The following is a 12,952-nucleotide window of genomic DNA, read 5'->3' on the forward strand; positions in this document are numbered from 1 at the left end:
TTTTCAATTGTAAGTTTTCTATACATACGGGACTGAAGCAATAGCTGTTAATGGAATGGATTTAAAAACAAACTTGCTTAGTACACTATTTCTTAAAGTTAACTTAAAATGTCGTAATAGTTAAGTTTTTGAAGGTAAACCTGCAGACATCTCAAACTCATTATTCAAAAATGAATTCATTTTCTTGTCCATTAAGCTTGTTCATCAAGCTTCATCAGCCACTCAAGCTAGAACCCATGGAGTCATTTTCACCCTTTCCTTTACATCCGGTCAGTAGTCCTGTTGATTTAAATGGAGCAAAATTACTGCAACTGCCTCCTCCTCTTGACCTGGTAACTTTAGGTCAAGCTGATCACCTGACTCCAACCATTTTATGAAACTGCTAGCTTCTCTCCCTTCATACCACTCCACCCTGCACACAACACCTAGTAAACCTTTTTTAATTACAAAAATGTCATTTCGGCATTCAAGTATCTTTGGCAGTTTAGTCCCCAGTGAGTACAGGGCAATCCAAACTATACAACTCAGCATACAATCTGGCCTCAGTTTACTTTTCAGCTTCAGATACAGTTCTCTTAACTGTTATATTATTTGTTTTGTTTTTTGTCGCTTTGCTAGCTGTTTCCTGTGGCATATACTTTAACATTACTACAGTTTATGTTTTTTCTTTGCTCTTCCATGACCTGTGTTCCCGTAACATTTTGTATATGCTCTAACATAGGAATTAAAAATATTAGTTTGAGGGTCAGATCTTTCTAAGAGCAGTCATGGTTTATTCACACTGAACATTCCCCAACCATACCAGTGTGCCTGAGATACAGTAGGTAAACAACACATCTGATGAATTATATTCGAAATATTCATCTATGTACAAGAGACAGTATCTATATCAAAGTTTAGTTTTCATCCCGAGTACAAGTTTTAACATAATAGCTAGAATTAATAATCTTGAAGAAATGTAGCAATTAAATAAAGCTACTGCCCAAAGAAAAGAATGGGAAGATGGACACAAAAGGGTAAAAAGTCAAATATGCTGACGATTTAGGATGTAAGACAAGAAACATGGTCAGGGGGGAAAAAAAAAAAAAAAAAGGCCCTGAGGAAAGCATGTGGCCTCTAGCCTAGAGCACTAGCTCAAGAAACCACACTTTACCGGAAGCCAAAAAACGAGCCGGGAGAAGAACTAGCCAAGTGGCTTGTCAGTCCCATGCAGTCGGCGTGTGTGAACGTCCGCGGAGCTACTCACACACTCAAGGTGTTCTGCTCTGAGTAACCAGAATCTCGGGCTCCTGCAAGGCTTGGGCCATACACACCCCACCGTCGAGGAGGTACACCCTAGCTTCTCCTGCAAGACTGATGGCCTGAGAACGTGCACCCAGGCACACCTTGCCGGGTCAAGGGAGCGCTCCCCGGGGCAGCGACCGTGGAGAGGGAAAGATACGTGCGTTAAGGGCGGGGGCGAGGAGCGCTCAAGTCAATTAACAAGTCATTGAGTGCCGAGTCCTGAGGATACGACAGTGCACAAGACAGACAGGATCCCTGCCCTCGTGATGAAGCTCTCAAATTTAGGGCGGAAACGCGACTGCCCAAGACTGAGGAGGGGACGAGAGACCTCCGCGATGCAGGCTTCTGGAGTCTCCTCCCTTCGGACGCAAGGCGGCGGTGGCCGCAGAGAACCACTCCATGCCCAGCTTGGGCCTCCTCCCGTGACCCCCGGCCCAGGACGGTCCCTTGTCTCTCACCGAATCCTTTAATGAGCTCGGTGAAGACCCCGGGGTCGCTTTCCATGAGGCACCACTCCCCAGCATTGCCCGTCATGGCCCCGGCCACACACCGCCCCGCTCCACCTCAGGATCCGGCCGCCCCCCGCACCAGCTGCAGTCAGCCACTGATCTCGGCAAACCCGCCGCTGAGCTCGTCAACCCCACGTCACCCCGCCTACTTCCCGACAGCCTCCGGGCTCCGTCACCTGCAGCGCGACAGAGCGCGGGAGGACGCTCTAGCCACCCAGGAGACAGCGAAACTCTTCCTAGGCCGTGCAGGACCCGTAGCGGATTCGGAAGGGGCCGGGGCTTAAGAAGACAGGGCGGGGATTCAGCGCGCCGTAGGAGGCCACATCCGGGATCCTCGCCAGTCGGGGGCGGGGCCAAAAGAGAGGGGCGGGGCTCTTCCCCGGAGCCTAACCTGGAGTCCCCGGCGGCGGTGGAGTTGGAGCAGTTAGCGCCCGTGGGGCTGTAGCATCTTCTTGTCGTCTCTCTTGAAGCGCAGGGCTTCTCCCGGTGGCGCTGTGGGTTCGGAGGGTCGGCCGCCAAGCACAGGTGAGGAAACTGCGGGAGGCCGGCTGGGGCCCTTTGTGCGGTCTGGGCAGAGCCGGGGACGCGCAGGGTTTGGCTGGTCCTCCATGTCCGTCATCCAGCATCCCAGAGGCTGAGGCCGGAGCCAACGCTTGGCAAAACCCTCGTTCTCCCCTGCCCTGCCTCTGAGTCCTGCCGTTGCTGGATAGCAGACCCAGCATCTCTGCGGGCACAACCTCGGTTGGCCCAGCTGGGACGCTTCCGAGGGTGGGCCCTTCCCAAACCCCGGAGCGCTCCGTCTTGTGCTTCCATAGCGCTCCACAGGCCAGCGTCCGGAGGGCCTGCTTTAGCTTTACTCCTCCTCTTCCTCCTCCTCCTCCTCCCGCGGCTTCTGCGCGGAGAGGCGTTGCCCGGGATGTGGGGCTTGGAAAGAGGGATCTTTGTGGGAAGGCAGAAGGCGAATTTATCCTCGAGGGAATGACAAGAGGAGAAATTCTGTAGTTCGTGGGGATGATGGACAAGCGTAAGGGGATGCGATGCCTCAAAGAAAAGGAGGTTGAAAAACCTCGTGTTTTATTCTAAAAGCATTTGTAATGTTTCTGAGATGAAATGAGTTAACCCAAAAATGCCTGTTTTCGCTAAACCGTGAAATTGCCCTCATTCAGCAGGCTTTCGCAGAATACTGGTTTTAAGATTAAAATCTTCAGGAGTACGTTTATTTATGCATCCCTCGTTAAAGCTCTGAATTCCAAGAGAGGCCTTTGGATTCCAGAGAAAAATACTTTAGCAGACAAAACTGATTCCTTGCTCCTCAAACAGGTGACCTGTACCTCGGAGTTAGCGAGCACTGTGTTGTGGACGCTGTGAAGCCACAAAATAAGCATGACAAATATTACTGAGAGAAACAACAGGACAGTTTGTATATTAAAACAAGCGTGGCTATGGGGCGGCTGCCTGGCTCAGTCGGTAAAGCATGCAACTCTTGATTTCTGAATTGTAGGTTTCAGCCCCACATTGGGCGAAGGGATTACTTTAAAAAGGAAAAAAAAAAAAAAAAGGCATGACTGTATTATGGAGTAGAAATGAAAGTTTGCATCAAGTGTTTGATTTTTTTTTTTTTTTAATTTATACTGTCTTGAAGTTTCGAAATAAAAAGAGGAGACTGGTTGGGGGGCATGGATTTCTGTTCATTATCTGTTCCATTAAGTATACTAAATAGAAAAGTTTGTGAGGCGCAAGAATCTAGCTTTGTTTCCTTAATAAACCATTCCTAGAATGAGTGTCACTGGAGCCCAAAGCTGTTTGTGATAATTTGTGGTATATTTTAACTTATAGTACTACTGTGAACTTGAAAGTGCTTTCTGTGTGGAATAAGTACTCCTAACTAACATTTGATACCCAGCTCAATATGGTGCCCGTTGTAGAAAGACCAAACTGAAAATTTAGCCCTTGACATAACCTAGAAGTAACCGGAAAGGAGGGTGAAAATTTCTTCAGTTGTGTTAACATTTAATCCCAACTTCACATGAAAATCCAGATTTCTGGGTCTTTGAGAAAAATGAGAAGATTAGGTAATAAAAGGTCCCTACTACATAGCAGCCAGTTGGCTGAAAGTGTGTGGCTTCAGAATGGCATGCTGTCAAGTTTGCCACAGTTCCTCACTTTTTATTGCATCATTTGACTTGATCAGCTCAGGTACACTACCAGTCTGAATAATGTATTTATTTTAATTTGTGGCCCCAGTTTTTGCAGGATGGCTTCTTTTAAATCTTCTTGCACACTCATAGATGTATATCAGTTTTGACTTCATTTAGAAAGGATTAAGCTGCAAAACCTGTTTGACCTCTTGGGATAAAAGCATTTTCCAAATAACAAATAACAAATGATCAAGAGACTTTGGAAAGATACTCAGATGTGTACATTCAAGAAAAACAGGAACCCGAAAAAGAGTGTTAGTACTCTTAAAAGATAACTATAAATGTTCTAATGAACACAAAGCAGAAAGAAGTGCTATTACATATTGTGTATTAATTACTGGCATTCACTGGTTTTTGCAATCAGTATTAAGAGAGAAGTGGGCATTGTATAAAATGGCCACAACCAATTTCACATCGTGGCCATACCTTTAAAAATTCTGTCATCTATTTAATTCTTCCCTAAATTTTAATTTACTGAAGTTTAAAACAACTTTAGCTCTATTAAAGTCTTTGGTGTATTGTGCTTTAAGAGCACTGGATAGGACAGGCCGACCCAAAGAATTAACTATCTTTTTTTGTAGTTGCTGTTAATCTGGATTTACAACACCTGATTATTCAGGAGTGGATTAATTGATGACCAGGCTCTGACCTCATTCACTGCCAAAACTGCCTTCTAAATCACTCATAGTGGAGCTTGAGCTTTGAAGAGGGAGATGATAGGAGCTGGGAAAAGGGGAAATTAAGGTCCTGTATGTGTCTGTGTGTATCTCAAGTTGCTTTCTAAAGATAAATATAAAAATACAGGGTTAAGGGGCACGGGTGGCTCAGTCGTTTGGGTGACTACCTTCAGCTCGGTCATGATCCTGAGGTCCTGGGATTGAGCCCGGCATCAGGCTCCCTGCTCAGTGGGAAACTTGCTTCTCCCTCTCCCACTCCCCTGCTTGTGTTTCCTCTCTCACGTCTCCCTCTGTCAATTAAATATATAAACTATTAAAAAAAAAAAAGTACAGGGTTAAATATCATTTGAATGTCTATTTATTTATGTAACTTCCCAGGTATATTTAATATAGTCAATTTTTAGTTTTCATTATTTTTAATGACAGATTTTTGAGATAGAATTCCTATGTCATGAAATTTGCTATTTTAAAGTATGCCCTGCAGTGACTTTTAGTACACTCAAGACTTGTGTTGATGTAGGCAGACTGGGTCCATGGATCTAGAAGGAGTCCTGCAGGACCAGCCAAGAGGGTCTTTGGCTTTAAAAAAGGATAGAAATCAAACACCACCTGAGAGGAAGTGAGAGTAGAGTTTATTGAAGATATATAGAGAGGACAGATAGAGACATAGTATCTGAGAGACTTCAAAAGGAAAGGAGAGTGAGTCCCTTTTGCTTGGACTGTGGGGTTTTTATTGAGGATTGCGATCTGGTGTGCATGTCGTCTTAGGCATCCAGAAACTGGTCAAAACAAGGACGAGGACTCAGGTGTCCTCCTTAAGTCACTTACGCCAGAAGGCTTGGTGTCAGGGTATCTACAGTCTGGTCTGCAAAATGTACATGACAAGCTTGCCCTGTCACTCCTATCAATTGTGCTGGAGTACTCCAAAGAAATCATTAACTCCTGGACCCTTACAAGAAGGGGAGTATAAGGCACACATGTGTAATGTCGAGGTACAGGTTCTGGCAAGATTAGAAGCCAGAAAAGGAACAAAAAAGCAGTCTTTCGTGGAGTCCCTTCAGTTTCCCTATCTCAGTGTAACCATCTCGGCTGTCTAATTTCAGAACATCTTCACCACCCCCAAAAAGAAACCCCTTACCACTTTGGAGAAGAGTCTAGTAGTTCTTCAAAAGGTCAAATGTAAAGTTACCATGTGATCCATCATTTTACATTACCACTAGCAATGTATGAGGGTTCTAATCTCTCTAGATCCTTACCTAACACTTAGTATTGTCATTTTCATTGTAGCCATCCTAGCGATTGTTAGGTGGTATCTTATTTCCGTTTTGATTTGCATTTCCCTGATGAGTGATGTGAACCTTTGGGGTTCAGGAGCAGTTAAGAAAAAATTCTTGAGATGTCTTCAATGCAGAAAGGGTAGTTTTATTAAACTATAGGAACAAGACCCGTTGGCTGAAAGGACTGCTCTAGAGTTTTGAGGAGTGGCTGATTATATACTTTCAAATTGGGAAGGTGTTAGGGATCGCTTAAGTCTCCAAGGAATTTGAAAGCAAAGGTTCCAGGACTTCGAGGGGCTAGCTGTTAGGAAAAGGTCATTTACTACTGTCTAATAAAACCTTAGTTATGAGACTCAGAAGTATATCAGGAGATCCTATGCTTGGGGATGATTGCTAACATATATTTGGGGGTAGAGGGATAGAGAAAGGAAATTTTCCAAAGGATTGTGATAGGATCCTGGAGGTTGGGCTAGGTATTAACATTGAGGCAGCTACCTATGCTCCTTGATAAAGTTCACTCTGCCTGTCTCAAGTACTTGTCAATGGGCTGCCAAGGAAATGTAGTTTTTTCTCTATTTCTTTCTCCTTTATTCTCCACCTCAGTGAGTACTGACTTTCAGCATCTTTTTATATATTTACTGGCCATTTGTATATCTTTGAAGAAGTGCCTGCTCAGATGCTTTGTCTATTTTTTAATTGGGTTATTATCTTATTATTAAGTTATGAGTTTTTTATATATTCTAGGTGTAAATTCCTTATGGTATGATTTGCAAGTATTTTCTCCCATTTCATGGGATCTCTTTTCACATTCTTGGTGGTATCCTTTGAAACACAAGCTTTAAATTTTGATGACGTTCAGTTTATCTTTTTTTTTTTTCTTTTGTCACTTTTGCCTTTGCTGTCTCTTTGAGATCAGTTCTGTGACCCAAACTCTGTCCTGAAGTTCGGTTCAGTTCCACAGTTAGCTTCAGATCCCACAAGTTAAAGGGCAAGATCTCCAACAAGACTACCCTTACCTCGGGCACCAGTACAAGTAGGTCTCCAGTCTCTGCAACCAACTACAAATTCAGGTCTTCCCGCAAGCCCTCAGGGTCAATAATTCACTGGAATGACTCACATAACTCACTAAAAGCAGTACCCTTATGATTATGGTTTTAATATAAAGGATATGACTTAGGAACAGCCAAACAAAGTCAAATATAGTGCAAAGTGTAGAGGCAGGAGAGGGAATACCCTTCGTGTGGAATCCTGGCAGTTCATACTCCCAGGACATCAATTTGTTAACCATTTAGGAAGTGCTACTGAACTTTGATGTTCAGAGTTTGTATAAGGGATTTTATTACGAGGCATGATTATGACTGGTTGACTTTGTGGTTGAGCCCAATCTTGGGCCCTAACACCCCTCCTGGGAGTTTGACCTGGCCCAAAATTTCAACTCTTTAATCAAATGAGGAGTCTTTCCGGTGACCAGCCCCCATCCTGGATCCCAGAGTGAATCACCATATTAGCATAACAAAGACTCCTATCAATCTGGAAATTCCAAGGATTTTTGAAGCCCTGCCAAGAAACCGGCACAAAAACTAGATACTCTTTTATTATAACACTGTCTTATCACCCAGCCAATTTTAAAGTTAATTTATATATCAGCACTGAGGGACAAGGAGAGTAGTTTAGAACAGCTGCCATTCTGCTTTTCATATTTCACTTTACAAATTTGAATCTGATAAATTTGCACAAACAAGTAAAGGGGCCATTCATGTGATCTGTCCCACTGTTTTAAGTTGCATCCTGGAAAGAATAGTCACAGAAGCATGTGAATAGCTGAGAATTTTTTTCCTGCAAAAATGCTGAAAGGGTAGGTCTTAGTGGTTGTCATTAACATATGCAAGGGTAAGTAAGATTCCTTTGATTAGGCGCTGAGTAAGTATCTACATTTCTTACAACAGAGATTACAAGGATTACCTTTAGGGATATCTCTTAAGCATCTACCCTTGATTTAAAAGTTCATTTTTCTTCTTGCTCAACAAAAGATAGCTTGAATACCTAATATTATATATATTAGAAAAACTTACAAAGAGATACTGTTCTGCTCAGAAGACGTTTTTACTCTGGACTCTAACTTTTTCATGTTTTATTTTTCTTGATTGTATATCCACTACCTGCATATAGTACATTTTTTCCTGATTACAGAATTTATCTTAAAGGCTTGAATTACATTATGAATTCCATACATTGAGCCTTATTTTTTCTTAATATTTTATTTATGTATTTGATAGAGATCACAAGTAGGCAGAGAGGCAGGCAGAGAGAGAGGAGGAAGCAGGCTCCCCGTGGAGCAGAGAGCCCAATGCGGGGGCTTGATCCAAGGACCCTGGGATCATGACCTGAGCTGAAGGCAGAGCTTTAACCCACTGAGCTATCCGGGCGCCCCGAGTCTTATTTTCAAAATAAATGTGTTACAAGGAAGAAAAACCAATCATACATGATTCTTAGATGGTTCAGAAAATCACTTTAATACTGCTTAGTTATCCTCAAGTATGTATTACTGATGTGGTGTGCTAGGTTAAGGATACAAAACTAAACCAGATACCTGCTCTTAAGGGAACTAATATTAGCTAGACATACTCACAAAAAATAAAAACATGGGAAAGAATTTGGAGGGGAGGGAATTTTGAGATTTGGATTGGGATATTTAAATCACACCTCTGGGGTTTTGGTCAGGAAAACTGTTGTATTAGCATAACCTGATAATTAAGTATCATTTCAGTATTATTCTTCTAACAAATATAACTAATAAGCAGGAATAGCCAGGTTAAAGTACCACCTAAGGGTATTTTTGTAAAAGCTTAGAGATGAAGCTAGCAATCCCAAATGCAGTAAAAAGGTCAAAATAATAGAAAATTTTCTACTGGAATTAGCAATTAAGTAGTCCGTTTTTGAGAAGCGTGTTGTTCTCAAAGGTTTTTTTTTTGTTTTGTTTTGTTTTTAATTAAAAGGCAGATAAAAAAACATATTGAAAAGGGTAAGAATAAATAGCGGAAGCATCATCTGTTGCACGAGGACTTTCTGCCTATACTGCACTGGGTAGCTATAAATCAGTCCCTAATGACTAATATAATATGATCATTACACTTTAACACCTGAGGTCTAGGCCAGCTCTAACATTGACTAATTTACACCAGAGCTTTATTTGAACTATGATGCTGATTATTTCCAACCCAATTCAAATCATCCCTCCCCTCCCCAGTCACATTCAAAATGTGAGGCTCTCCATTCTCCCATGCATTTATACCCACACCATTCTCATTCTGAGACCCAGCCTCATTGTTCCTTTGCATACCAGACTACCCACATTAGGAACTTCCTTAATTTCCTTACTCTTCTCTCTTTTCTCTAACCCCTCTTCACCCTTACTGAAGGAGGGATCTCTTTTGCTGTCAATAGGCCATTCTCAACCTGGATGCTCTAAAGCTCATTCTGTTCCACCTTTAGTGATCAGTTATATCCTTTCTCTGCTGCCTTCCACTCTCCAGTTTGAATCATTCCACCTCAGCCTCAGTGTCCTCTCATCTAGAAGGATAAAAAGATTTTTCTTTGTGTTCTCATCTTCTCTGTTGTCATCCCTTTCTGCAAAAGAGTAGTCCACCTGTGAAGTCTCCCTCATTGCATACTCCTAATCTCACCGTAATCAGGCTCTTTCTTGCAGAACTCTACTACAGTTGCCCTTCCTCATCACTCCTGTTTGCTAAATCCAGTGGTCATTTTCCCAAATTATTTTACTTAATTTCTGAGCATTTGACATTGCCAGCCCTGACTCCTTGAAATCCTCTTCCCTATGGTCCATGATACTGCTGTTCGGCTATGGACCCCTCTTTCTCTCTCTTCTTTGAAAGGCCAAGGGCCTCTTCTCTCTAGCTCTTTTTTTTTTTTTTTTTCCCTTAAGATTTTATTTCTTTATTTTTAAGAAAGAGGGAGAGAACAGGAGCAGCAGGGAAGGAGAAGCAGACTCTGCTGAGCAGGGAGCAGGATGTGGTGCTCCATCCCAGGACCCTGAGATCATGACCTGAGCTGAGGGCAGACATCAACCAACTGAGCCACCCAGGCACCCCTTTCCCTAACTCTTAATTATTAATATTCACCAGGATTCCATCTTAAGGCTTACCCACAATATATAAATATGTTCAAACTTGTATCATCCTCAAAACAAAATTTCTTTTACCTTGTGTTGCTCTTTAAGCTATTGCCTTATCTGTCATTTCTTTACAGCTATGCCAGTATACTTAGTTCTTTTTCTAAAATGTAAAGACAGCAAGATTTCAGAAATCCCTTTCTGGAACACATTCCCCCAAGGTTAATATACCAGTTTCTCAGTTTGCCTTCTCTGCACAAGTCTTCTTCTATTATTGAGACAGCATTTTATTCTCCTCTGCTGACTCACAGTACTTTTTCTTTCTTTCTTTCTTTCTTTTTTTTTTTTTTTTTTTAAGAATTTATTTATTTGACTGAGATCACAACCAGGCAGAGGCAGGGAGAGAGAGGAAGGGAAGCAGGCTCCCTACTGAGCAGAGAGCCCGCAGACCTGGGCTCAATTCTAGGACCCTGAGGTCATAATCATGACATCATGACCTGAGCCAAAGGCAGATGCTTTAACCCACTGAGCCATCTAAAACCATATTCTAGATGAAAAACCAGAATATGGTTTTTCTAAGGGCAAGAAGAAATGGGGGGGGTACTTTAAAAAAATCATTTTAATTGAACAGGAATCTCTTTAATGTTTTACACATAATATGCAGTAAATGCTGGTTAAGTTTTTGTTGTTGTTTGTATTGTTTTGTTTGTCATGGGGAGAAGCCTAGTGCAGTGCACTTTAATGGTATAGCCACTAGACTTGGGGCACCTAGATAAGCAGCTCTACTGTGGTAAGAGTAGCAGGGGGCTGATCAAGTAATGGACAGTTGTGGTTGCTCCATTAGGAGGATAAAAAGGGACATTGCTGTCATACAGCTAGTTCTAGTAGCTTTAGCAATAATGGAAGGAAGAAAGTACAGGTAATTACAAATCACATAAGCTATAAATGAGCATAGTTGATAGGATTTTAATCAGTTATGATGCTCTCAACCATGCTCTCAAAATTTATAAAAGGCTTAAACAATAATTAGGATACATTTGTGATACATTATGAAATTTGTAACTGAGGCACTGCCAGGTAGCAGAATCCTCCAGAATCTGGAGACCCAGATTCTTTTCTAAATTTTTTTTCATTTCTACCATCCTTATAAATTAGTGTGTTTTCTTAAACTGACTTTCCCATTGCTCTAGTCCACCACTCCAAGCATCACTTATAAATGAGTGTCTGAAGGTAGAAAGGGAGCATTCCTTTTTAAGAGCCTAAGCCCACTTTTAAGAGTAAAGAAAACCTCAGAAGTATTCTCTGTAGACTTGATCATGTCACAGTAGCCAGTTTTATGCCCTTACCTGTACGTGTCACATGGCCAGACACATTCATCCCTTAGGACTGGAGAAATGGCTAGCCTCCCCTGAAGGAGTTTATTGCCTGGGAAAAGGGGGAGGGAAGGAATGGATGTTGCATACATTAACCAACATTGTACACAATTATTTTGAGAGTAAAGGTAGAAAGATCTTTTTAGCCTCAGCTACCACAGCTGCCCTCCCTACCCCATTTATTCTCTTTCTAAGGCCTCCAGACCTCAAGCCGAGCTGCCTGCTTAGTCTTTGAAGCAAGGAACTATACCTCAAAAATGTAACCTAGTTGTTGCTTCTGGTTATCATGCTACCACTTAATGAGTTTAAAAAATACTCTTTAAGTTAAAGGGTTGTGTAACAGGGGCACCTGGGTGTTTCAGTCCATTAGGCATCTGACTTCAGCTCAGACTCTGAGTCCTGAGATCCAGCCCTGAGCAGCAGGCTCCCACTCAGTGGGAAGACTTCCTCTTCCTCTGTCCCTCTGCCCCTCTCCCCTGTGAGTGCAAGGGGGTGGGGAGGGCGCTAGTTCTCTTTCTCTCTCAATTACATAAATAAATAAAGGAATCTTTCTTAAAAATCAAAAGTTTTGTAGCAGATTTCAAAAAGCATAGATTAATGTTTTCAGAAATAAAAATATCTTCCTTTTTATAATTTTACTGTTCTTTCTAGCTATAATAACATTTTGCTTTTTTGCTTTCTATAGGTTTCCTAAAAGAAAAATGGAGGAATCAGTCAACCAAATGCAACCACTGAATGAGAAACAGATAACCAATTCTGAAGATGGATATGTATGGCAAGTTACTGATATGAATCGACTACACCGGTTCTTATGTTTTGGTTCTGAAGGTGGGACTTACTATATCAAAGAACAGAAGTTGGGCCTTGAAAATGCTGAAGCTTTAATTAGATTGATTGAAGATGGAAGAGGATGTGAAGTGATCCAGGAGATAAAGTCATTTAGTCAAGAAGGCAGAACCGCAAAGCAAGAGCCTATGCTCTTTGCACTTGCCATTTGTTCTCAGTGTTCCGACATAAGCACAAAACAAGCAGCATTTAAAGCTGTTTCTGAAGTTTGTCGCATTCCTACACATCTCTTTACTTTTATCCAGTTTAAGAAAGATCTGAAGGAAAGCATGAAATGTGGCATGTGGGGTCGTGCCCTCCGGAAGGCTATAGCAGACTGGTACAATGAAAAGGGGGGCATGGCCCTTGCTCTGGCAGTTACAAAGTATAAACAAAGAAATGGCTGGTCTCACAAAGATCTGTTAAGACTGTCACATCTTAAACCGTCCAGTGAAGGTAAGTAAGTATAAGATCTTTGGGTCGGGGGAGGTTGCAGATACCTGGTAAACAACAAATTTTTATTTGACATAAGATAATTGTGTAATATCTTCTAGAAATAGCCATTCAGTCTCAAAACACATTGGTTGACTAATTCAGATGCTTAATGCCAACCTGGAATTAAAACCCTACCACAGACAATCCAGAAATTACTATTCAAGAATCAAATGACAGATTTACAG

General features: G+C 41.9%; 2 protein-coding genes across 5 annotated transcripts in view; one reads left to right on the forward strand and one right to left on the reverse strand.

Annotated features, from left to right (window-relative positions):
- Window positions 1-2,635, reverse strand: part of UCHL5 (ubiquitin C-terminal hydrolase L5) — a 49,780-nt gene extending 47,145 nt beyond the window's left edge. For 2 of the 4 annotated variants that reach the window (XM_044266855.1, XM_044266854.1), the window contains exon 1: window positions 2,185-2,635. In XM_044266855.1, coding sequence (XP_044122790.1) covers window positions 2,185-2,515 — 331 coding nt within the window. In that variant the 5' untranslated portion in view covers window positions 2,516-2,635. Of the gene's footprint in view, window positions 1-1,742; window positions 1,926-2,184 lie in introns of those variants that run through there. The other 2 variants (XM_044266857.1, XM_044266856.1) reach the window with 1 other exon arrangement.
- The window catches only part of RO60 (Ro60, Y RNA binding protein), a 29,122-nt gene continuing 18,410 nt past the window's right edge, over window positions 2,241-12,952 (forward strand). Inside the window, exons 1-2 of the mRNA XM_044266853.1 lie at window positions 2,241-2,318; window positions 12,133-12,728. Coding sequence (XP_044122788.1) covers window positions 12,149-12,728 — 580 coding nt within the window. The 5' untranslated portion in view covers window positions 2,241-2,318; window positions 12,133-12,148. The remainder of the gene's footprint in view (window positions 2,319-12,132; window positions 12,729-12,952) is intronic.

This window comes from Neovison vison, chromosome 10 (genome assembly GCF_020171115.1).
Source record: "Neovison vison isolate M4711 chromosome 10, ASM_NN_V1, whole genome shotgun sequence".
Taxonomy (NCBI): domain Eukaryota; kingdom Metazoa; phylum Chordata; class Mammalia; order Carnivora; family Mustelidae; genus Neogale; species Neogale vison.